Source organism: Myotis daubentonii, chromosome 14, assembly GCF_963259705.1.
Source record: "Myotis daubentonii chromosome 14, mMyoDau2.1, whole genome shotgun sequence".
Classification (NCBI taxonomy): domain Eukaryota; kingdom Metazoa; phylum Chordata; class Mammalia; order Chiroptera; family Vespertilionidae; genus Myotis; species Myotis daubentonii.
The window spans coordinates 24,782,779-24,809,924 of NC_081853.1; the positions used below are offsets into that span (position 1 = coordinate 24,782,779).

General features: G+C 40.3%; 1 protein-coding gene across 4 annotated transcripts in view; it reads right to left on the reverse strand.

Annotated features, from left to right (window-relative positions):
- Positions 1–27,146, reverse strand: part of TAMM41 (TAM41 mitochondrial translocator assembly and maintenance homolog) — a 64,595-nt gene that overhangs the window by 15,473 nt on the left and 21,976 nt on the right. For 2 of the 4 annotated variants that reach the window (XM_059663603.1, XM_059663606.1), the window contains 4 exons: positions 18,977–19,122; positions 13,346–13,511; positions 11,697–11,759; positions 1,868–2,001 (listed from right to left, as the gene is read on the reverse strand). In XM_059663603.1, coding sequence (XP_059519586.1) covers positions 1,925–2,001; positions 11,697–11,759; positions 13,346–13,511; positions 18,977–19,122 — 452 coding nt within the window. In that variant the 3' untranslated portion in view covers positions 1,868–1,924. Of the gene's footprint in view, positions 1–1,867; positions 2,002–11,696; positions 11,760–13,345; positions 13,512–18,976; positions 19,123–27,146 lie in introns of those variants that run through there. The other 2 variants (XM_059663605.1, XM_059663604.1) reach the window with 2 other exon arrangements.

A 27,146-nucleotide genomic window follows, 5' to 3' on the forward strand; every position in this document is an offset into this window, starting at 1 on the left:
TTGCCCAGAGTTCCATAGCTAGTCAGCAGTGGAGCAGAGATTAAACACGGTTTGGTCATACCCTAAGCCTGTGCTCCTTTCACTATATAGGAGGCTTTTAATTCGGGTTCAAATGAGCTGAACCCAAAGGTAGAAAAAATAAGTACAAAAACATTGTTCAGATTTACAAAGGAACTGAAGGGTCTGTACTGGAGCATTGTGTCATGGAAACAGTGTGAGGCGAAGAGACAATTTGAAGAAAAGAAAGACAAAGGTTGGACTGAAGAATCCGAGGTGATGACTGAGGTGGACAAGATGGTTGCCTCCCAACAGCCTTCCCCATTTCCAGCCAAGCAGCCACTCCTTCCCTGCAGCCCATGGGTTCGAGGGGTGCTGGTTCCATCCTTTGGCCAGTTACTGGCTGAGGGATGGGCAGGTAACCCAAGTAGGGCCCAGGAAACCAGACAGGCTTTTCTAAGAGGGCTTCTTCAAGGAACCCTCTCTGTTGCCCAAATGCAAATGGAGAAGCATATAGTCCTTGAAGTTGTTGCAGCAGTCTCAGAATTAAGAGGGCAACCAGCCTTGGTATGATGCCAACACGGCAAAGGGCAGAGAGAGGAGGAACGGAGCCCTGGATGATTCTATTAACCTGCTGGATCAAACCAACTCTGAAGCCCACCACACCTCTGATTTTTCAGTTCTGTGAGCTAATGAGTCCTCTGTTGTTCGAGGCACTCTGCAGTGGGTTTCCAGTCACCCAAACATTCCAAATTGTTACAGTAGGGAAGGCTTTGAAGGGGTTTGTCAAAGGCTCCTCCTCCAAGTCACTGCAATACATCTTCATGGAGAACAGAGAAACATAAAAAACCTAGGTCCAGGAAAACGCTGATGCCACACGTGTGAGCTCTCACTGGAAAGAACCAAGTGAACAGGATGGAGAGTAGGCAGAGAGCCAATCTCCCCCCAGCTGTCACCCCCGGGGCTGTATGCCCACAAGTATACACACAATTTCCCAGGTCTCTGATGCTCACGAACCAAAAATGCAGACCAGAGCTAAAGCTCTTATGAAAGCAGAACCCCGGTGGGGTTTTGTATGTGAAGAGGATTCTTCTCTTCTCATGCTAAGTCCTCAAAGGTATCTGGTTCTCCCCTACATAGATATATAACACACATTTACAAAATCCAGTACAGTAAGTGTTCACTTAACATTGTCAAAAGGTTCTTGGAAGCTGCTACCTCAAGCAAAACAAGGCATAACAAAACCAATTGTATCCTAAGCAAATTGATACACAAGAGTTAAGCTCCTACGGCATATTTCTGGTCATAAGAACATCACCAAACTTCTAAGTAAAGACCAAAACTCTTCTAATATTAAACACTGAAATAAATGTGAGCTATACGCACATTTAAGAAAGATGAAGAAACACAAGATAATTATTTTCCAACCTGCTATTCCAGTCCTGGGTGGCGAGTGGCAGGAGCCTATCCTGGCAGCTCTGGGTGCAAGGCGGAACCCACCCTGGATAGGATGCCCTTCTAATGCTCTCTCTCGCTCTCTCTCTCTCTCTCTCTCTCTCTCTCTCACACACACACACACACACACACACACTCACACACACTCACTCACTCACTCACTCAGACAATTTAGACTTGCTGATGAACCTCACGTGCACATCTCTGGGATGTGGGAGAAAACCAGAGTATCCAGAGAAAACCCACACAGACATGGGGAGAATGTGCAAACTCTACACAGGAATTGATTCCCAGCGCCCCTCATCAACGTCATAACGAAAGGACATTAGAAAGAAATAATGTTATTTGAGGACTTGCTGTATTATGCAAACTAAGGTATCTTAAAATTCAAGCAATGAGTTAAAGTAACAAATACTGCTTTGTCAAAAAGGAACCCTTTATTAATCTACATACGTATAAAAAGCAAGCAAAATCAGAATGTTTTCCTCAGCCATCCTTTCCACATTTTATGTAGTTTTTGTGAACTATAAATCAACGATTTCTTCATGCCTAAAAGAGAAAAGAAGAGACAGTGAGAAAACTGAGGCTTACTGAGTGGATACTCATCTATAGGTTTTATGATATTCAGACCAGAGACTTGTCTTTAGAGTAGAGCAGCGCTGGGCTGACTGTGTCTAGGACAGTGGTTCTCAACCTTCCTAGCAAACCTTTAATATAGTTCCTCATGTTGTGGTGACCCCCAACCATAAAATTATTTTCGTTGCTACTTCATAACTGTAATTTTGCTACTGTTATGAATCGTAATGTAAATATCTGATATGCAGGATGTATTTTCATTGTTACAAATTGAACATAATTAAAGCATAGTGATTAATCAAAAAACAATATGTAATTATATATGTGTTTTCCGATGGTCTTAGGCGGCCCCTGTGAAAGGGTCGTTTGACCCCCAATGGGGTCGCAACCCACAGGTTGAGAACCGCTGGTCTAGGAGACCCTGGAAGCCAAGGGTTACTAACGTGATCAATGTGAGGGGAAAAGATTGTGATTTAGGATTAAAATGGTGGTATGATGTCAAAGGTACCTGAGTTTCTGGGGTAAGTGAAATCTTTTGAGATACAAGCACACTGACAGCCTTTGAATTTAGTAGTTCTTAAAAAGAAAGAAAAGGGAAGAACAATACCAAGATCTGTACGTAAATGGGCATCCCTGGCCCCTTTCTAAACCCCAGTGCCTGCACCCAACCAACCCCACCTCGCTGCTTCTGTCACTGCGTGTGCCACTGATCTGCCCAGAGTGGATGTTGTTTCCATCACTTTCTGCTGCATAGCACTCAAATCCCTGTTCAGATTTCTTCTCTAGAAGTGCCTTCCTTGACTCTTCAGGCAAGTTCAGACATTGCTCCTCCTAGACCAGGGGTGGGGAACCTTTATTCTACCAAGGGCCGTTTGGATATTTATAACATTATTTACAAGCCATACACAATTATCAACTTAAAAACTAGCTTGCTACATTTGCCAAACCTTTAATTAACTCATCCCTGATGGCTTGATAGGGCCAGCCAAATGATTTTGTAGGCCTTTATACAGTCCGTGGGCCAGAGATTCCCCACCCGGTTCCTAGGCCCACACCACTTGCTGGTGTACAGAACAGCACTCACCCCACTGTACACTGCTCAGGGACAGGTTTATCAACCTCTCCCTCGGCCTAGGCTGGGAGTTCCTTGAGGACAAAGACCTTGCCCTATTCATCCTTGTCTCCCCATCACCTAGTATAGAATCCAGCACATAGTAGGTACTTGGTAAATGCTTTTGAAATGACAGAACAGATGCACCTCATTCAGATATCTGATTTCCCAACACCCTCTATCTACTTAATCACAAGTACCAGATGAAACCGGAGAAGCTCTCTGGGGAGCTTATGGGAAAGAAGTAAAATGGGATAGAATAAGTGGGGTGTTATTTGTCTGTCAGATCTAATAGGATCCTATTTGCAGACAGCATTATGGGCTCAGCTTCCTTTGTGTTGAAAATGAGATCATTTAGTCCGTATTTCAGGGTGTGGCTCCAAGATCCAACTAGTCTTTCTCACCATGGGATATAAACTGTGGTCTGTGCGGCGAGTATGAAATGCCCACCCCTGGCAGTGCACTTTGTAAGCACTGCCGATGAGGTAACAGGATTAGTTTCAGAGACTCTGAACACTTGGATACGTGTGATCTCTTGAAAATACCTGGCCATGCTACTGGTAAGCTGCTTAGTCCACAAGGACCTTGTTAGAGGCTAATGTAGACAGTGGCAGGTTACAAGGCAAAGTCCCTGAAAAATACTTGTAGCAACTCTGGCCTGGCTTGTCCATTGACTACTTGCAAACTGACACAGCCTCATCAAGAAGCTCAGAGCTCCTTCCCTGGCCTCCACCCCTGTTAATTTCTCCCTGGAGCAACCACTCTGGTAAACCTCACCCACTTGAGCATTGAGACTGGAAAGCTATTACGTAAGGTGCTTTTTAAAATTCCAGCCAGAACCAATCAAGACACTAAGCAGAACACAGGTAGTTGCATATGGTAAGGTTCAACACAGCAACCCCAGGGCACTGAGTCAGAGCTAGAGGAAGATGCATCGACTATGATAAGTCCCAGTTCAACTTCAAAAACTTACTCACACACTCCTTGGAGCTTAACATTTAAGGTAAATACATAAAGTACATCAGAGACACCATGAAGCTTTTTTTTTTTTTTTTTTTTTGGCTGCTTGTCCATTAAAGACTCCCTTAATTAAAAACAGTCTTTGCCTTCAATGGCTCTCAGAAAGACTGCAGCAGGGAACTGTGTTACAAAGAGACTGGAATAACAGTCAAGAGACCTGAATTCTAGTCCTAGTTGGGCCACAAACTTACAGTGTAACTCCCCCTCTCTGGCCTTGACGTCCTCATCTGCACAACGATTGGCTTAGACTAGGTTAGAGGTGTCTTACAAGAGGCCCCTGGACAGACTTCATCTCCCTGTGAACTCCTTGATACTCACCGTTTGCTGTGTAGATACATGTGTACTTCTGTGCAGAGGGTCCAAAGTTTTAGCCAGATTTTTATAGAAAGTCAGGATTTGCAAAAGGGTAAGAACCAACAGATCAGAATAAAGGGTCCTTTCTGCCTCAATATTCTAATTGCAACAAAAAGGGAGGACTTAAATTTCATGAATGTAGAATAGGCCAAATTTCCTAAACAGGACACGAAAAGTTGCTAACCATAAAGAACAAAATGAATAAATTTGATTAAGTAAAATTAAAGGCCCTGTCCAGGTAGCTCAGTTGGTTAGAGCATCATCCCAATACACTAAGGTTGCAGGTTTGATCCCTGGTCAGAGCACATACAGGAAGTAACCAGTGAATGCATAAATACGTGGAACAACAAATCAATATTTCTCTCTAAAATAAAGTAAAAAGAAACAAAAATAATAACAAAAAATGAAAAGAAAAAGACACATAATATTAAGTTTTTGCCCAGGAAGTGCTACAATAGGAACTCTACTAGTGGGAGTGTAATGTGAACAATTGTTTGGTCGATACCACAATTAAACATTCACACACTTCATGATCTAGTAATTCTTTCCTAAGTTTGCACCTAACAGAAATGCATAAATATGTTCTTCAAAAGATAGGCACAAAACCAGCAGCACTACTTGTAATAGCCCCAAACTGGACACAACTCAAGAAGCCATCAACAGTAGAGTGAAGAAATTGTGTATATTATTCACACAATGATCTGGATACAATGAGAATAAACGAACTACTGCTAGTCCCCACACCATGATGAATCTCACTGATGTTACGAGGAGTGGAAGACACAAGAGAGTACATATTCATATATAAAGTTTGAAAATGGGCTAAATAGAAGCATGGCAATAGAAGTCAAGATAGTAAAGTTACTCTTGGAGAAGTAGTGGCTGTGACTGGCAAAGGGGGTTCCTAGGGCACTATGGTCATGAGTGTGCTCACTCTGTGAAAATTAATTTATGATTTGTGCTCTTTTCTGAATATACTGAGATTTTCCATTCTACCAGAAGATCTGGAATCTGTCATTTATTTAGTCACTATAACATACTGAATGAGTATTTACTCTGCATCTATATAAAGGAACTGAGTTGTTGGGGATACTGATATGAATAGCAGTTATGGTCTCTGTCCTCATAGAGTATACAATCTATAGAATTCTACTTGGCTTCCATTAGCTTACTTTTAGTTTCTGCTTCCTTTCTTTAAAAAAGGATGGTGATTTAGGAATTCTGCATTTAAAAAGTGTCTTGAGGGAAGACAGCCTTGTAGGAGAGAAATTTTACTCTAAGATCCATCACTATTATCTTTGCTCCTTCTTCAATGTATAAAGAAAGATGCAACATTTCTTTAAATATACCTTCTTCAGACAGATTCTTATTTACCCAAAGCTAGTCATTATGAATTCTGATTAGCATCTAAAGTCAGGATTTTATTTTGGAAGGATACAGAAATCTATTTCAATATATGACTCCTAAGGTTTTTCTTCTATTGATTTCCAGCTTGTGTTACATGACCTATAGCAAAGTTACTACAAATGTAAGACTACAAACTGCCTATGTGACCTTTAACTGATGGGTCCAATGACAGACAAAATTCTCTAGGAAACAATGTGAGGCAGAGATATGAGTAGGTTGTCAGGGTCTCTACCTTCCCATAACTCTACACTTCAGATCTTTAGGAGAGAAAATCAGTAAGCCCTCAACATTCTTCCAATTAATTTCCAACATAGATCTATCCACAAAGAATATCGCTCCTGAAGCAGAAAGTACAACTTATTTTTAAACTTTCAAGTTTAAATTACCAGAAAAAAGCACATTACCAGAAAAAATTTTTAAATATTATTTTGTGTTTTTCTTATTTAAATATGTAGGTACCAGAAAAAAAAATAGAAGAAATGTTTTAGTTATAAGAAATCAGAAGCAGAGAAAAATGAATGATCCATTCTATTGTGTTCCAGGAAAGGGCTGGTTAGAATCAACTGAGGCATGCCAGAATCTTTTTAGGAACAAGACTAAACCTGTCTTGTTAATTCAGCTGAATCTTTTGAAGCTAAAGAAGTACATAGGTACCTGTCCCCAGAATGCATTCTGATTGACCAGAAAGTCAGGTGGAAAAAATAAAGCAAGATTTCAAAAATTAAACTTCATTATCCCCGCCCAACCTTCCTCACCTCCTAAAATGGCTCCACAGCCCTAGTTGGTTTGGCTCAGTGGACAGAGCGTCGGTCTGTGGACTGAAGAGTCCCGGGTTCGATTCCGGTCAAGGGCACATGCCAAGGTTGCAGGCTCGAACCCCAGTGGGGGGCATGCAGGAGGCAGCCTATCAATAATACTCCCATGATTGATGTTTCTGTCTCTCTCTCTCCCTCTCTCTGAAATCAATGAAAAATAATAAATAAATAAATAAAATGACACCACCATCTTACTGCTTCCCACACCCAAAACCTGGGAGTTACCTGTGACTCCTCTCTCTCCTTCCCTTCCCATATCCCTCTAATCACCAAGGCCTGGCGACCTGCCTTCTAAGTATTGCTGGCATCTCATCTCTCTGCCTCTACTGCAATGACGTGAGTTCAGGCTGCCACGATTCGTCACCTGGCTGGCTGCAACCATATCTAACCAGTTTCCCAAGCAATAGCTTTATCTCCCTTCAATCTGTTCTGAGTTCTCTAATGGCCTTTCTACAGTCCCTCTGCCCTCAAAAGAAACTCTGAATTCCCTTTCATGGCTTTTAAGGGCTTCCCTTGTCTGGCTCCTGCTTACTTCTCAGTCTAATCACTAAAGCCCACACCCCCTCCCCATTTCTCTTCCAGTTCCCACACCAGAACACTCAGACAGTTCCACTTCTCTCCAAACAGATTAGAAACATAAAAGACTGTTACTTCTCAGAATATGACAGTTTGCTTAGCTGGTCTTCTGTTACTAGTACCAGATGTGATGTCATCTGCTGCTACTATGAAAGGAGTAGGCAAGTATGAGGAGGCTAAACAGGCTTTTGCTACTCCTGAGCTGGCTGGCTCCAGCTGCTGATCTGCCAGGGTTGCAGGCTTAATCCCAGGTAGGGGGCATGCAGGAGGCAGCCGAATGGTATTTCTCTCTCACACAGATGTTTCTCTCTCTCTCTCTCAATCAATTAAAAATATTTTTTAAAAGTATGATAAAAAACAAAGATATCTGCTTTTGAACCTTCCTTTTTTATCCCCATATGAGCAGGATGATGCAAAGAAGCAGAGTGATAATGGCAACAAAGGAATAAAATCTCAACCAAATACATTGGGGTTTTCTCATCCTGCAGATCATACATCAGCTGTCTGAAAACTGAATAGAGAGAGAATTTTAGAGACTTAGGGGAAACAGCCCTAGCAAAAGCAAGGCAGAACAACAGCTATGACTGCAACAAGAGGACTTCTAAAGAACAAAGTGCAGGAGGGAGTTTCTGAACCTGCTGAGAAGTTAGAGGGAAAAGAAACAGGCAGATGAGCCACTCAGTTCCTTTACTTCAGCTGGAGGCCTGGTCAAGGGACTAATGCCATTTGAATATGACAGTGAAAAGAGCCATGTTCTAAAGAGAGGTCAGGAAACGTTTAGGTAAGGATACCAAAAGAAAAAAAACAAAACTAGGCACAGTACTACATGTTTTTCTTTTTTTAATATATTTTTATTGATTCCAGAGAGGGAGGAAGAGGGAGAGAGAGATAGAAACATCAATGATGAGAATTATTGATTGGCTGCCTCCTGCACACCCCCCACTAGGGATCGAGCCTGCAACCCAGGCATGTGCCCTTGATCAGAATCGAACCTGGGACCCTTCAGTCCGCAGGCTGACGCTCCAAACCGGCTAGGGCAGTACGAGATGTTTTTACTATTTAAGATACAATTTTTATAACCTGGTAAGGCAAGTAAAATTATCCCCATGAAATTAAAACTCAGAAAAATTAGGTAACTTGCCTAAGGCACAGTAGTTAGGTTGGAATTTGAACCCTAGTCTCTGGGGCTCACAAACGCTTGCTCTTGGCCTGGACCGCCTTCCGCAGCCCACAACCATCATAAACCAGACAAGCCAGATCATAAGGTAAGTAAACCTACAGACTCTGAATGGATGCTAATCCCTTCCACAATTTCTGCAACCTCAGTGCAGGTTACAGACATTCTGATACTCTGGACTTCGTCAATCCTATGAGGTATCTTTAGAAGGAAAAGGGAAACAAGCATTAAGCACTGGGGAACCTGCAATGGGCGCTCACTCCAAGACCACAAGGAAATCTGGGCTATGTTGTGAGGTGTTACCCACTGCCCTCTGCTGGTCACTGGAAAGAACAAGTGGGAAGAGGACCAAAGAGTCATTTCAGCTTGAAATACCATGATTCATTTTAAAAAACCTTTTCTTAGAGAAAAATTCAAACTTACAAAAGAATAGTACACTGTGTCTCCATGTATCTTCATCCAGCTTCAAAAATGTATCGTCATGACCAATCCTGTGTCATCTACTGTTTACCCGCTTCCCTCCACTGTTTTATTTTGAAGCAAATCTCAGACATCCTGTCTTTTCATCTAAATATTTTAGTATGTATTTCTACAAGAAAAGGAATTTTTTAAAACCCCATCATATACAACAGATAATAAATAATAAAAGAATTCCTTATAGCTTAGGAAGCCTCCCTAAAAAAGGAAAAATAAACAAAAACCCCTCAAAACATTCAGCCTCACCCAATAAGGATTATAGAAAGGGAGCAGCAATCATACAAAACACAGAACCACCCAAACAAACAAAAGCACCTCATATTCAGCCTTGCCAGGATAAACACAGCAGAAACACAGATGAAATAAAAGTAACTGAATTGAACATGCAGTTATGCACCCGAGTGGCAGAAATATCTTCCGCTGAGTAGATCTGGCACACGTACTCTTTCCTGACTCTTTCCAAAGATTCAGGAGGGCCACACAGAGTCCTTGGGACCAAGCACTCGGCTGTGTAACCAGGAGGCTGGGGTGAGATGCTAAGATGTGAGACCACACCAGCTCCCTGGCAATCTCAACCCAGGGATCGGAATCAGGCTGAAAGACCACTCCCGTCTTTGTGTTACTTCTGAGCCATTTATGCCCTTGTACTACTGCAAATTTCTATTTACATGCCTGTCTCTCTTTCCCAGGGGTGGGCAAACTTTTTGACTCGAGGGCCACAATGGGTTCTTAAACCGGACCGGAGGGCCGGAACAAAAGCATGGAGTGTTTGTGTGAACTAATATAAATTCAAAGTAAACATCATTCCATAAAAAGGTACCGTCTTTTTTTTTATTTTTAGTTTTATTCATTTCAAGCGGACGGATCCGGCCCACGGGCCGTAGTTTGCCCACGGCTGTTCTAGACTATGAACTTCTTGAAGGTACGATAGTGTTTTGTGTTCACTTTTTTTTTTTTTAATCCTCACCTGAGGATATTTTTCCCATTGATTTTCAGAGAGAGTGGAAAGGAGGGAGGGAGGGGGAAGAGAGAAACATTGATGTAAAGAGAAACATCGACTGGTTGCCTCCCACACACATCCCAAATGGGGCCCGGGATCGAACCTGAGACCGGTCAGGTCGAGGCCCTAACCACTGAGCACACAGATCAGGGCGCATGTTCACTTTGTATTGTGTGGCTAACACATGAGAGACATTCAGTGGATGGTTATATAAGAAAGAATGAACTAGAAAAGTCCATCTTTTGACATTACCAAGCACTGGAAAAAATGGGGAAAAACAAGAACTCTCATATTTTACTAGTGGGATTGATATAACTACTTGGGAGGGCAATTTGGTTATATCCAAAGAGGTTCAAATACTTAAGCCCATAAATCAAGAACAGGATGTTTTAAAATTTAAAAAAAAAAAAAAGGAAGATTCAGATGGGGAGAAAAAGAAAAGAAAAAGAGCTCCTAGAAATTAGAAATGTAATAGCAGAAATAAAAAAACTCAATAGAAGGTTGGAAGCTGAAGCTGAGAAAATCTCCTAGAAAACAAGACAAAAGGACAAAGAGACCAAACATAGGAGAAAAAAGAAAAAAAACCAAAGAACTAGACTAGGAGGTCCAATATTTGAATAAAAGGAGTTCCAGAAAGAGAAGAGAGGAAACAGATGGGAAGAAAGTAAAAAAGAATAAATGAAAAATTTCTTATATTCTGAGTGAACCAACTGAAAAATGAGTATCGTAACAGATAAAGACAGACTCACATCAAAGCACATCAGAGCCCTGCAGGAAAATGAAGACCTAACAGGCCTCCAAAAGAACATACACAAAGGATCGATAACCCGAATGTCTTCGGACTTCGACAGCAATCTTAGAAGTGAGAAGATAGTTGGAGCAATGGTATCGAAATTCTAAAGAAAAATTATTTCCAATCTATCCCCAGGCTAAGTCTCAATTTATGTGGGAGAGTAGACTAGAGATACATTTAGACATACGTGGTCTCCACATGTGCCTCCCACGCACCCTTTCTCGGAAAATTCCTGCATGGTGTGCTTCACCAAAACGAGAGTGTGCACCATGAAGATAAAAGGCTGAGATACAGGAAAGACGGTGTTCCTCACACGAAACAGATAAAGACCATCTCTGTGGGCAAAGGAAGTTGTGCAGGGAAGGGAAAGTGTTTTATGTGGCTCACCTAGGAGTCCCACTAACACAGTCAGGCAGTGTAAACGCTGAACACTGACTTTACCACAGCTGCAATATATCTGTATTAGCGGGCTGGGAGGGAGGGGTGAGTGTGTGTGGTGAGGTTGGGTAGAGAGTTGAATTCTAATCTACCTCAGTGAGAAGCCAAAAGCAGTAATATAAGGTTATTCTTTAGTGAACAGGCAGTGAAAACAAAAATACCCCACTAAGAGACTTGAAAGTGGTTGTCTGTGGAGGGGGGAAGTGGGAGAGAAGAGCAAGGCACTGCTGTTTCTGCAATGATATGCATGTGTAACTTTCCTAAACAAAAACAAAAACATGAGGGGAAACCTGCACACGGGAGTTATTCAGAAACCTTAGCGGGGCAGGAAAGCCTTCCCACAGTACCTCATATGGTTTGACTTTTTTAGGCGAACAGATTACAGTGCTGTCTGCAATGTCCTAGTTTATGACCATTAGAACTCCAGCATTTCACAAGTACCTTCAGGACACAGACAACGCTTTACATTTTAACCAGGGGCGGATTTTCTAAGTTCTTACCGGCAGTGAAAATGCCTTTGGTGCTCTGTCTCAGACTCGAAGGTCTCACAATTGCCAAAAGCCCTGTGAGAAAAAAATCCAGCAAGGATGCCAAAAAAGCCAGATGTTAGTCATCTCAACACTTTTGAAAAACTGAAACTAAATATTCTTTCAGTTAGTCAATAAAACAGGCACATCTATCTGTTCTGGTGTCACAGAATGACAGGGGAAAGGGTATCAGGATTGAGGGCCAGGGGACTGAGTTGCCAGCATGTCACCACCCACCTATATGAGCACAGGCAAATGACTGACCCCTCTGGGCCTGGGCCTACTCACCTCACCTTAAACAGGGTGGGTGCGGTGACCTTCAAAGGTCATTTTATGACTTTAAATCTACGTAAGGCTGCTAGTTCTCAATTCCAAGATGGAAGAAGATTAAAAAAACCACCCCCCCAAAAAACAAAACATAAACACACACAAATGTTTCTGCCCAGGAATAAAACTTCCATTCTGAAAACACACACAGGACTCCTCAGTGAGGATCAATAGTATAGTTCCCATGCTCTATGAAAGGCAGCAGGGATCACACCGTGACCAGACTCATGTTAAAATAAAAAACAGCAAAGGACAAGCCTCTATATTTATCTTCAGAACAGATACCTGGTGACCTAAACAGATGCTCTGACAACCTGGGGCAGGTCCCTGAGAGAGTGTGCGTGGAGCCCGCCTATTGCAGCTAATGTTCAATATTGTCACTGTGATTACTTAGCACAGTGGCTTGCACCTTAGAGGGTTAAGTACTTAGTCAGTGAAATAGGAGAATGCACTCATCTGAGGGAGTATTTTCTTTCTTTTTTTAAAATATATTTTTATTGATTTCAGAGAGGAAGGGAGGGAGAGAAAGAGACAGAAACATCAATAATGAGAGAGAATCATTAATCTGCTGTCTCCTGCACACCCACACTGGGGATGGAGCCCACAACCTGGCCACGTTGCCCTGACCAGGAACTGAACCATGACCTCCTGGTTCATTGGTTGACACTCAATCACTGAGCCACACTGGCTGGGCAGGGAGGGAGTCATTTTCAATTTCAAAATTATTTCTTTACTGACTGACCTCATAAAATACTTTTAACACCTCAAAGGGAAGTAGGTCTCTGAAGACAAGGTTCAGACTTTTCGGTAAATATCAGGGAAGCCCTTGGGATAATGCCCAGAACATAGGCTGCTAGAGGGTACCTGCTGAACACACTATGAGACACACTGAATGGGAACCAGTTGATGAAAGCTGTGTTTTTAAAGCCATCTGATAAAAGCTGTGTTCTTGGTGTTATTAAAGCAATAAAAATGTCACCAGTCTCCTGCCTTCTCAGACCACCAGGAAGAACACAGACCTGTCTTGAAAATAACCGCTAAAAGAAATATTGTTTTCCCCCTTAGACAGTAATTTAGGACCCAGGAATTGGAACACAGAAATACTTTCATATCTACTTCAAACAAATGAAAATTTAAATTTGGAAACCCACAGGCCGTTAGTGCTTTCTTCTTTCTAGAAGCAATCTATCTCTTGATCTCACCAGTAAGAAAGAATAAAGAATACATCACACAGTCACAAAGCTTGTTTCTACCCATGGCCAGCACTTCCTCAAAAGTCAAATTCATAAACATACCTAGATGCACGATGTCTCCACAGTCAGGGTCATTAGCAAGTTGAAAAAGAGTTTCTTCCACATCTCTGTTTTTTCCAGGAGGATCCATAATATTATGTATTTCTTGCTGTAAGGTTTTGGGCAATGCCAACAGCTGCGTGAACTGTCCTTCTGGGCTTTTATCTATCTAAAGAATAAAAAAAAAAAAGATGATGTCAATGGAAAGTTCTTTGAATTCTATAAATATTCAAAGGTCCATGGTTTCTCTTTATTTTATTTTTTTAATCCTCACCTGAGGATACGTTTAGAGGGAGGAAGGGAGAGAAAGAAACATGGATATGAGAGAGAACATTGATCGGCTGCCTACCATACATGCCCCAACCAGGGATCGAACCCGCAACATAGGTGTATGTGCTCTGACCAGGAATCAAACCCACAACCTTTTGGTGCCTGGGACAACACTCTAGCTGACTGAGACACCGGCCAGGGTCCCATGACTTCTCTTCAAAGTCACACAAACAAATATGAACCCATATGCTGGAAGAGACAGCATGCTAAGGAGACCGTCTCCTTGCCAAAACTAAATGCCTAAGTGTTCAGGATTCTAAGTTCCTTCATAAAAGCCAATCCTTTACCTATAATGTTCCAGTTTTACAGAGATAAGAAGAAATGCCTCTTTCAAGGACTGATTTCTGATTCTCAGTTTAAAGTTTCTATTTGTCTTAAATCCAATACTTAAAGGAAGTAAGGCTGCAGCTAACAGTCATTAAGACCCCAGCAAATCCAGGCACTCAAATTACTTCTCCCATTTATTTTTTAATAAATATTTTCATTGGTTTTAGAGAGGAAGGGATATATATATATATATATATATATATATATATATATATATATATATATATATATATATGAACATCAATGATGAGAGTGAATCAATGACTGGCTGCCTCCTGCATGTCGCCCCCTGGGGATCGAGCTCGCAACCCAGGCATATACCCCTGACTGGAATCAAACCTGGGACCCTTCAGTCCACAAGCCAATGCCCTATCCACTGAGCCAAACCAGCTAAGGGCCACTTCTTCCAATTTAAACACAAGGACACAAGAGTAACATAGCTAGGATCATAGAGCCAATAAGAGAGAGTAGGATTTAAATCTATGTCTCCTGCCTTTAGAGTCTCTTACATACCATGACGTATTTCATAAACTGTAGGAATAAAGTGGTGATAAAAACTAATGATGCTCACTTTTAATACCCTGACACATAGTATGTACTAACAAAAAAAAATTGGTTGAATAAGAGAATGAACAACTGCATCAATAAATCTTAGTTGTCATTATTTCTTAAATAGGAGTAAGTTACAACAGTGGTTTCTTTTTTCAGCATATTCTAAAATACATCGAATTGAAAGATAAATACAGAAATAAAACATGTAACTATACATCAGACTTAACTTAGAAATCTTTGAATCAAAAGTTAGCCCAGCGTGGCTCAGTGGTTGAGTATTGATCTATGAACCAGGAGGTCACGGCTCCTTCCTGGTCAGGGCACATGCCTTGGTTGTGGGCTCAGTCACCAGTGTGGGGTGTGCATGAGGCAGCAGATCAATGATTCTCTCTGATCGTTGATGTTTCTATCTCTCTCTCTCCCTTCTTCTCTGAAATCAATAAAAACAAAAAACAAAAAAGCCACAAAGCTGAGGCCGCACCTAGCTTCCCCAATGCCTAGTTTAATACACTTTACTTCATGAAACTAATTTTTTACAAAATCGTGTAAACAATGCCTGCCAAGCTGAGAACCAGTAACACTGCCCTCAAGAACACATCACATTATTTTCTAAGTGAGAATTTTTCTTGAATTCTTTTAAACAAATGTTTAGGTTTTAACTTTAAGACAACAGTAAAAAACCAATTAGACAAATGAATGTACTACATTTTAGATTCAGGTTTTCCAGATACAACCAACTTTCTTAATTAGAATTCACTCATTTTACCACATTTTTATTCAATAAATATTTATTGAGTACATGCCAATGTCTTGATTTTCTAGTTTTATCTATAAAATCTATGCAAAGAAAAAAAAATGCTATTATTTAGTGGCTCCAATACAGGTATAGTTTTTTTTTTAACCTAAATATTTCATAAATATCAATAAGATGGTTCTAAATTCACAGAATTCAGCCTCTACTTAGCTTTGGCTAGAGAATGACCAAACAAAAGGATATTTCTGAAAAATATGCTAGAAATGACATTTATGGACTCATATTTTGGAGCCAAGTATTGAGATTAGTGAAAAGGACAATATATTTCTATAAGGTTTTAGCTATGAAACTTTCAAGCATTTCAGAGTTGCCAAAATGGTTTGAGTTCTATGAGGAATTAGAAAATAGCATTTATACCCTGGATGATGTTGCTAAGTGGTTAGAGCATCAGCCCTCGTACTGAAGGGTCATGGGTTTGATTCCCATCAAGGGCACGTACCTAGGTTGCTGGTTCCATCCCTGCCTAAGTTGGGGTGCATGCAGGATGTATCTCTCTCAATCGAAGCTTCTCTTTCTCTTCCCCCAGCCCCCTTCAACGCTCTTTAAAAATCAATGGAAAAAATATCTTTGGTTGAGGATTAACAAACAAGCAAACAAACAAACAAATAAAATAGCATTTGCCACTGCTTTTTCTCTCAGAAATGAATGCACTGGAATTTTTGCTTGGAAACATGTGTTTAAAGACAAAATATTAGATGACATGTCCAAATAAATTGTTAAATTCTGATTATCCTTATTCTTTAATTCTTCCTATTTTACTAACATGAAAGAGAAAGCATTCAGTTAAAGGATGAGAGTCAAATTGCATTTTAAAAGCAGATATGGGAAAAGTCCACATATTGTACTTATATGAAGTATCTAGAACAGGCAAATTCAGAGGCAGAAAGTAGATCAGTGTTGCCTGGGGGGAGGAGAAGCTAGGCACTGCTAATGAGTATAAAATGTCTTTTTCAAGTGATGGGAATGTTCTAAAATTAGATTGTGATGATAGCTACACAACTCTGTGAATATACTAAAAGCACTGAATTTTATGGTATGTGTATTATATCTCAATAAAGCAGGTATTTTTAAAAAGAGATATGGTTATATCATGGTGGATGCTGTGTTGCATCACCCAGATCCTGACTTCAGGGCCAAAGTACTCATTCCACTGGCAGCTGGCACTTTCTCAGAGCCCCTCCTAGTTCTTTCCTGTGAGCTGCCTGTATCCAATGACTGGAAAATGCAGGAGTACAAAGGCTCATTAGACTTTTTAAGGCAACACTAGAAACTAGAAGAGATGAAGCTATGATTTAAAAATTCTGAGGGAAAATTATTTTCAACCTAAATTTTGATATTTAGTACAAAATGTCAATCACTGCAAGGGTAAAATTTTCAGATGAACATGGCCAAAAGATTTACTTCCCTCTCAACCTATGTTAGGAAGGTATACTTCATCAAAATTAAAGTGTAACTATGAAAGAAGAAGATAAAAGATCCCCAAAATAAAAAAAACTAGCAAAGGAGAGAGGCAAAAAATTTCTCAGGGTGATAATAAAAAGAAGTCCAGGAGAACAGTTAGTGCGCAGTAAAGCCTCAGAAAGGAAGGGGTGGGTGGGATACAGAACTTCATGAAAATGTCCCCAAGAAAAACAAGAAACAGAGAAAATTCCTGATGAGTTAATAACGGGAGAAGTTTTACAGAATTGCACGAGTATGAGGATGAACCAGCGATAGGTATAAAGAAAACACAGCAAGTGAAAAAAAATGAGACAATTATTGCCTGGCCAATATGGCTTAGTGCTTGAGCCTTGACCCATGAACCAGGATGTCACAATAGGATTCCTGACCAGGGCACACTGCCGGGCTGGGGGCTCAATCCCCAGTAGGGGTCGTGCAAGAGGCAGCTGATCAATGATTCTCTCTCATCATTGATGTTTCCCTCCCTCTCCCTTTCCCTTCTTCTCTCTGAAATAAAAACATATATAAATATTTAAAGAAAATGAGACAATTATTAATTCCAAGAAAAACGAAGTTGTACATGAAAGGAAACTTCATAGTAGTGTATCTCAGCAGTAAGTTGTAACAATAAAGTAAATACTGAATATTAACCTAACCAAAAATCATAAAATAGCTCTATGTGGAGCACAAGGGAGAAACGTGGGAAAGAAAGTGTGTGTGTGTGTGTGTGTGTGTTGATGAGGGTGGCATAACAGCAAAACACCTTATCTTTCACAGATGACAAAAATAAAGTATAAAATTTTTTAAATCAACAAAAGGCGGTCAAAGCATTATTTAGAAATACAGAGGTAAACATCAGAAGAATCAGCTAATGAGATAAAAGTACCTGTCTCCAGAAGTGGCAATGAGATGTAGGAAGACGTATAGCAGGGAACTCCAACTTTTCATTATTAATATCAAGGTACTATGTATATGCCTTAGTTTGAGAAAAGTTAAAGTTAAAAACAAAAAAAACCCCTCAATCTGAAGCAAACAAGGCAAATTCTGCTCAGTGGAGTGGTGGGTAGTCTGGGCATTTCATGAAACTCTCTATTGTTTCCTTATGTTTAAAATAATCCTTTTTAAAAAAATCAAATTCCCCTTCTGTTATAAAAAATTCCACTAATTTTTTATCCAACACTAGAGGCCTGGTGCACGAAATTCATGCATGGGTAGGGTCCCTAGGCCTGGCCAGTGATCAGGGCAAATCGGGGCCTTCGAGCTGGCAGCCAGGGCCTCCCTTCACCCCACGCACCCCTTGGTGGTCAGTGCATGTCCATAGCAAGCAATTGAACTCCTGGTCTCCCAGTTGAATTCCCGAGGGGACAAGTTGCATATTAGGCTTTTATATATATAGATGAGCTGCCCCTATTATTTGGAAGACGAGCATAAAAAAGTAAAATAGAGTATTCTTTATGCTAAATTTTTTTAAAAACTGAGGTTTCTATAATTTAAAAAATCTTAAATCCAAATTATTTTTCCCAAAGAAAAAGTTTTTTAATATTTATTTTCAAATACTTAATAAATATTATTTTAAAAATAACTTGAAATAAGTTTCATTTAATATATCAGCAGGAGAGTTCCAAGACATAATTAATATAACAAATGGGGGATAAAAAGAAGCTTCAGAATAATATGTGTGAGTCCATTTATGTAAAACAAAACACTCAAAAAAGACCAAATCCCATCATGTATGTGTATACGTACAAACAGGTACAAAAATGCATGCAAAAACATCTGGAAGAATAAATACCAAACTGTCAGGAAGGTACCTCTGTGGAGGCAAATGGGATTGGGGACAGAAAGGAGGTAATCTGAGAGTTTATTCTTACTTGTTTTTTACTGATAATTAATATGCATAGTAAGAATTTCAAATGGCAAGAGAGATACATATGGTGAAGAGAAGCCACTCTCCCACATTAACCCTGACTCCCTTCTCCAAAGGTGGCCTCTTATTGTCAGTCTCTTTTGTTACCTTTTTCAGCGTTATTCCAAATATACAGAAGAACATGTTTATACATAAAACTTACTTTTAAAAATACGTTTTTACACTAGTTATACTGTTCTAACCCTTACTTTCTCCCTTAAATAGATCTTTGCTTAGAATGGTAGAAGTTATTTTCCACAGTTACCTCCAGTCTGCCTTGCTGGATTTTATACACCACTTGTGGATTATCCTGTAGTATGTGGCCATACAGCTCACGAAAGTGGGCTATGTTGGGCTTTACAATATCCATCACTTTTGCCTTATTCTCTCCAACCACCATCCGAAGGTCGCCTGGTTAAAACAAATGAAAAAACAAATGTCCCACTGATGATCCACATCCTGACCTATGAGCTACAGCCCCACTTTGATCTTGCACTAGTTCAAGATGGCAGCATCCCTCATTCACATTTCCTCTTCCTCCTTAAAACCGTGAACACATTGCCCAAGGAATGCAGCCACTTGTTTGGGGAAAAAGAAAGCCTTTCAAATCATAAAGTCCTTTATGATAGTTAAAATATAGTTACTTACTTAGAGTGCAAAAGGTAATCATCATGGAGAAGCTAATTTGTTTTTGTTTTTCCAGTGCAGAAGCTTCTGTACTTACAAACTTCCACCTTGTGAACAAAACTCTGCCTGTGACTAAGCACGGTTGAGGTTGTGTGTAGTATCACCTCAGATGTCTTTGATACTGCCCACTCAGTTTGGGCCTATTTGTTGTGCTCGCATGAAGGCTTTTAAGGTGCTTAATGAATATACACACCTTATTATATTTGTTAAGGACAAGAGCATTGAGTGTTAAAAGTCCTACTACCTTGTTTTCATTTAAGATGAACCTGAAAGCAAATATAATTTTTAAAAAATTATTTTAAAAATTATTATTTTGTTAATTCTCACCTGAGGATATTTTTTCCATTGATTTCTAGAAAGAATGGAAGGGGGGGGGGGGAGAGAGAGAGAGAGAGAGAGAGAGAGAGAGAGAGAAACATCAATCGGTCTCCTCCCCTATGTGCCCTGACAGTGGACCGAACCTGCAACCTACGTATGTGCCCTGACTAGGAATCGAACCTGCAACCTTTTGGGGTACAGACGTCACTCCAACCAACTAAGCCATCTGACCAGGGCTAATTTTTAAATTTTAAGTAGAGAGAAATGGGAAAAGGTACATTTGCCAGTGGAATGGATTAAGCTGCAAAATAAATAATTCTGAAGGACAAAGAGCAAATTTTAAAACAAATTTAAAGTGCCCTGTCCTGCCTAAGCCATTGACAATTATTATCAGCAAGATATGGGGGGAGAGGGAAGGTGATAAAATGGGAAAAGATGAGTGAATGCCTATTGGCTAATGTTAACTCAAGGCTGGGCACACGTGAGGACTTCCCAGATGAAGCTTGGTGAAAGCAGCGCGGCTGAAACCTTTGTTGGACAGACAGAATGTTGTCTGGGGGAGTAATGAGGTAGCAAGTGCGGGCAGATACTCCGGCTGCTGAAGAATCCCTTGGGAAGAGGTGACAATTTATCATCTAAACTAGGTCACTTTTGAGGGTGAAGGGGGCACTATGATAATTCCCCTGGGACAAGTACAAGCTGGGCAAACCAGGACAAACGATAACTCTTGTCGATTGGTTTTTGGGAGTGGGGAGCAGGGAGGGGTAATTAAAATCATTATCTGCCACGACACTTTTTCCTTATTCTCAGTATGTACTTCAGTAAGGAATAACACATGCCTGGTTTTTAAGATCAACCTACGCTACAATTTGGTGGAAAGCAGCTGGGGACTGCTCGCTCAGGAAAACATACAAGTAGCCTCTGGAACCCCACCTTTGTGACATGAGGTCTGAATCTTTGTTCGCCGGGCCTGGATGGTCGGGGTGGGTGCAGGAGGCAATAGATCAATGTGTCTATTTTACATTGATGTTTCTTTTTCTCTCTCCCCTTCCTTTCCTCCCTTCCACGCTCTCTAAAAAATCAATGGAAAACATATCCTCGGGTAATAATCACACAGAGCAAGATGGAAAATAATTATATAAAAAAAACAAGATACGAAAGTACAAGGAAACAACTAAAAAACAAGACAAAGGGACTATATAAAAATGGTTATTTTTGCTCTAATAAGATACACATTTATTGTGGGCTTTTGTAGGTGTGTGTGCTTTACATATGCTATTTTAGTTTAATTATCTCCAATTTTACAGATGAGATTGAGGTGCAAGATCCAGCCACCTTTCAGTTTCAGGATAGTGACATTTGAGATGACTGGTTTTACTCTACTTTGTAATTTTTCTCCACTGCCCTAACTTCTGTAATGTTGGCATATACTTCTAGCATTTTAAAATAAATTCACAGGATGCATAGAGGTGATGACTTGGCAAATGTAAGTGAGAGGAAGCTGGATTTAAATTGTCTATTTAGAGCAGCGGTTCTCAACCTGTGGGCCGCGACCCCTTTGGGGGTCAAATGACTCTTTCATAGGGGTCGCCTAAGACCATCGGAAAACACATATATAATTACATATTGTTTTTGTGATTAATCACTATGCTTTAATTATGTTCAATTTGTAACAATGAAAATACATCCTGCATATCAGATATTTACATTACGATTCATAACAGTAGCAAAATTACAGTTATGAAGTAGCAACGAAAATAATTTTATGGTTGGGGGTCACCACAACATGAGGAACTGTATTAAAGGGTCGCAGCATTAGGAAGGTTGAGAACCACTGATTTAGAGCCTCAACTTTTATTTAGAGTCTATAAATGGATTATATTGATCTGCCTGGGAATAAAATGTCATCAAACACTGAATCTAACATGACTGGTTCTGAAGTGAAAGATCACTGTTGAGTTCTAAACATTTCGGTCATTTTTCTTTCTGTACCTTCAACCAACAAAAAATTCTTATACGTTAGATAGCAACTTTCTGAGAGAGGAACTGCATTTTACCAAAATGTAAAAGCAAACTAATCCAAATCCTCCCAAAAGAACAATTGCATGCCATGATTAAAGGATCTGGAAGATATATGGACCCTCGGAGAATAAGGACTGGAGCTTACTCATCTCTGTCTACCCAGCTCCTTGAGTACTGCCTGGCACATTAAAAGCACATCAATCAATATCTACTGAACAGAACTTCTCCTACTGCTGTGCAGCAGAACTAGCTCAGCCAGAGGGAACAGCAAGCAAATGGACTTATTACTCATTTCTTCAGAACAAAATAAATAAAACCATGGGCACAGCATGAACCCACATCTGATCATAAGAATCAATTTTTCTAACCGCCAGAAATGTTTGCAACGAAACAGAGAAATTGAGAAAAACTGCTTTTATTTTATACCTCTGTTGATGGGTTTAACTCTTGGCTGCTCAAGCCAATCTAATAAAATGGGTAACCAAAAGGATAATTTCTCCTTGACTCTGAAATGAGGCTTGCAAACCATCTGTAGTTGGCTTGCCATCAGTGGTCAGGGTCCTTATTATGAATGTAGGGATGGGAAGGACTGTGAAATATAGTGGAAAGGCCCTGGCTTTCATGCCCGGCAATGTCCCATGGTGACTGGAGATTAACTTTTCTGAGTTAGTTTACTTCTCTGTAAAACGACTGTAACAAGCATACTGACCTCACAAGGTTGCTTTTAGATTTAAATGAGTTAATGCATTTGAGAATGCTCTGTAAATAGTAAAGCAGATATTGTTATTATACACACACACACACACACACAATGTTTATATATGACTAGGGGCCTGGTGCATGAAATTCGTGCACTGGGTGTGTGTGTGTGGGGGGGGGAGTGTCCCTCAGCCCAGCCTGCCCCCTCTCACATACTGGGAGCCCTCAGGCATTGAACCCCATCACCCTCCAATCGCAGGATCGGCCCCTTGCCCAGGCCTGATGCCTCTGGCTGAGGCGTCCGGCCCGGGCAGCGGGGACCCACAGCTGCAGCGGCCCTGCGATCGTGGGCTTCGCTTTAGGCCCAGGCAAGGGACCCCTAGCTCCCGGGACTGCCAGCTTCGACCGTGCCCAGCTCCCATCGCTGGCTCCACCCCTACTTCCTGCTATCACTGGCCAGGGCGGAAAAGACACCTGATTCTCCGATCATGGCTGGGGGGCAGGGCAAAGGCGGCCCTAGGGCCGCCTTTGCCCTGCCCCCCAGCTCTTAGCTCCCCCCTGGGTTTCCCATCACTGTCAGTGGCAGGGGGCTTCTTCCTGCTTTCCCTTTCGCCTCTCTGCATTGTGCCTACATATGCAAATTAACCGCCATCTTGTTGGCAGTTAACTGCCAATCTTAGTTGGCAGTTAATTTGCATATAGCCCTGATTAGCCAATGAAAAGGGTAGCTCGTACGCCAATTACCATTTTTCTTTTTTATTAGTGTTGATGGGAAAAGGACAGGGGGTAGAGGAGGCTGAATCTTTGAAGCTAATGACTGGCTTTTCCCCCCTCTTAAACTAACTGCCATACTGCTATTTCAGTTCAATAAATATTTGGTGGCTACTAAGTATGAGGACCTGTGCTAAGGCCTTGATGCCCTACCTAAGGCATCAAGTGACATGAAAACAGATCTTCAGTGCATGTTACAGAAGTGAGTATTTCTTAGGTGCAGTTTAAGAATAGCAGCTCAAACTGGAGGTTGATATGGCAAAATATGATTCATTTTTAACAGCTTTTTTTTGAGATGTAATTTATACACTATATAATTCACCCATGTAAAGTATACAATTCAATGTTTTTTAGTATACTGATAGAATTATGCAACCATCTAATTTTAGGAAATTTTGGCTTCCCTAAAAGAAATTGTATCCATTGGCAGTCACTGTCCATCTCCGTCTACCCTTCCGTCCCCAGCCCCACGCAAAAGTAATCTACTTTCTCTCTCTATAGATTTGATTCTGGATATTTTATATAAATGAAACTGCACAATATATGGTCTCTTATGACTGAGCATATGTTTTCAAAGTTCATCATGTTGTAGCATGCATTGGTACTTATTCCTGTATATGGCTAAATAATATTCCATCCGATAGATTATCACATCTTATTTATCCATTTCTCAATTGATGGACATTTGGATTGTTTCCACTTTTAGGCTATTTATGATGAATAACGCTATGAACATTTGTGTACAAGTTTTTGTGTGGCTATATGCTCTCATTTATATTGGGTATTCCTGGGAGTAGAATTGCTAAGTCATATGGTAACTCAATTTAATATTTTGAAGAACTGACAAACTGTTTTCCCAAATTAGCTGTACCATTTTATAATTCCACCAGTAATGTATGAAAGTTTCAATTTCTTCACACCCTCAACAATACTTTTTCTTATCTGTCTTTTCTATTTTTTTAAAAAATATACTTTTATTGATTTCAGAGAGGGAGAGAAGAGAGAGATAGAAACATCAATGTTGAAAGAGAATCACTGATTGGCTGCTGCCTGCATGCTCCCTACTGGGGATCAAGCCTGCAACCTACTGTATTTTTCCATGTATAAGACAGCCCTATATATAAGACGCCCCCCACTTTTCCAACCCAAAATTAAGAAACCAATATTTTAAACATTTTGCTGGTTTTCCTCTTAGGGCCTTCTTTTTTGGCATCTTAAGGAGTTGTTCTTCCTGTTTTCTCCACTGTCTGACCATACACTCAGTGGGAGGAGGTCCAAATTGTCTCTTTGCAGCTGTTTCCATGCTCTTTTGCATAGCTGATTACGTTCAGTTTCAATTTTGCGGAGTAAGACAATGCTTACTGGTATTTTATTTATTGACATCTTTATGGGCTCAGAGCGCTCACGTCCTTGTTGCATCTATGCACTCTCCACCTCCACCTCCAATTACGGCATCAGCTGACATCAGTAACAGTAAGGCTCGTGATTGGAGGAAGCCTGTGTGACAAGATATGGGCAGCTACATACCCCCACGGCTCCCTCCTCTGCTGACTTCATGTATAAGAAGCCCCCCGATTTTCAGTCTAACAATTTTAGAAAAAATAGCATCTTATACACGGAAAAATTATGATAGGTATATGCCCTCACTGGGAATCAAACTGTGACCTTCTGGTTCATAGGTCGACACTCAACCACTGAGCCACACTGACCATCTTTTTAAATGATAGCCATTGTAGTTGGTGTGAAGTGGTATGGTGTCTCTGTGGCTTTGATTGACATTTTCCTAATGACTAATGATGCTGAACATCTTTTCACTTGCTTACTTGCTATTTGTAGACTCTTTTTAAAAATGTCTATTAAATTCTTTGTCTATTTCCATTCTGGGTTGTCTTTTTATTGCAATCTAAGACTTCTTTATATATTCTGGATACTAGTCCCTTACAATCAGATACGTGATTTGTAAATCTTTTTTCCCATTTTGTTGGTTGGAATCATTTGCACATAAAATTTTAATTTTTATAGCCTTATGTATCTATTATTTCTGTCATTGCTTGTGGTTTTCTCTCTCTCTCTCTCTCTCTCTCTCTCTCTCTCTCTCTCTCTCTCTCTCTCTCTTTCTTGTATACCTAAGAAACTACTGCCTAATCCAAAGGCACTCTTTTAAGAATTTTATATTTTTAGCTCTTACATTAAGCTCTTAAATCCACTATCCATTTGAGTTAATTTTGTAAATGGTATAAGTTAGATGTCAAACCTCATTCTTTTGCATGTGAACAAAATATATTTACTAGTATTTATTCAAAGATGATCAAGGCAGTATTTCTAGAAGGCAGTCTAACCCACAATTCAGAATGCATCCTCAAAAATATCTCTATGGCTGGGCCAGTGTGGCTCAGTGGTTGAGCATCAACCTATGAACTAGGAGATCACGGTTCGATTCCTGATTAGGGCACATGCCTGGGTTGCAGGCTTGATCCCCAGTAGGGGGCATGCAGGAGGCAGCCAATCAATGATTCCCTCTCATCACTGATGTTTCTATCGCTCTCTCCCTCTCCCTTCCTCTCTGAAATCAATAAAAACATATTTAAAAATAAGTATCTCCATGGCAGCAGAAGTCTAACTCACATGTGGAAGAGAATGAGATAAGAATAAATAGCTGATGTACTTAGTTATATAAATTTGAATCACTTTTCCTTTTATACACTTTACAGAACACAATATGGATAGGTGTGGGAGGGATGAGGAGAAAGCAGGTTTATGATACCAGTTCAGGAAGTAACCAAAATCACAATCGTTCATTCATTCACTATTTACTAGCACCTGATAAGCACTGGAATAGCGTGAGCAAAACAAGACAAAAATTTCTGCCCTCTCTAGTCAGTGGTAGAAAAACAGGCCAAAGATAAACAAATCTACAAACAAATAAAAATAAATAGTATTTCAGGTGGTGGAAAGTGCTATGAAGAAAACATGAGCAGGAAAAGATGACAGGGAGTGGAGGGCAAGCCACATGGCTCCCTGGAGGAACAGTGTCCCAGGAGTAAACCAGGAATAACATTCACCATGACAGACCCTTTGTATAACAGTGAAGGTTTAGAAGTGAGGGTTCTAGAACAAGACAGCCTGTGTTCAAATCCTAGCTTAGCCTCTACAAGCTACACGCTCAGGATAAGCTACTTATTTGGGCTTCAGTATCCCCAAATGTAAATTTCAAGGATTAAATAAGTTAATACATGTAAAACACTTAGAACAATACCTGACAGGTGGGCACTAGAATTATGAAGGGGGATCACTTTGTGAATTATATAATTGTTTAACACTATGCTGTACACCTGAAACTAATATAAAACAACTAGAGGCCTGATGCAAAAAATTCGTGCAAAGGGCTTGGCCCCTGGAGCCCTGGCTTTGTCCGGAAGGTTGTCCAGAAGGACGTTCGGAAGGCCGTTTGGCTGTCCAGCCTAATTAGCACATTACACTTTTATTATTATAAAATAATATTAAATGTTGCCTGTACTTGAAAAATAAAATTTAAAATATAACACATACTTGACAAACTATAAATAATCCATAAAAGTTAGATATTACTGACAATTAATATCCCCCTTCAGGAGTGCTGCATTCTGAGAAATTAGCAATGATGAATGCAAAGAGTTCCAACTGAGGCTTCAGCAAAAGCTCAAGCTTGACAAGCATAGAGAAATATGCTTCCAAACCCCAATATGCAAGTCATCAAATGACACTGCTTGCAAGGTTCAGAGCGTGTGATTATCATGGAATAAATCTTAATAGCTCTCACTCCAAGAAAAAAGTTTCTTGACTGACTTTTACCAGGATCCAGAAATGGAGATGTTTACTCACACTTTAGAGTGCTGGCACCCATTTCTAATATTTTTCTCCAAGAATCACTCAACTGGCAACTAAACTTTTTCACTGCT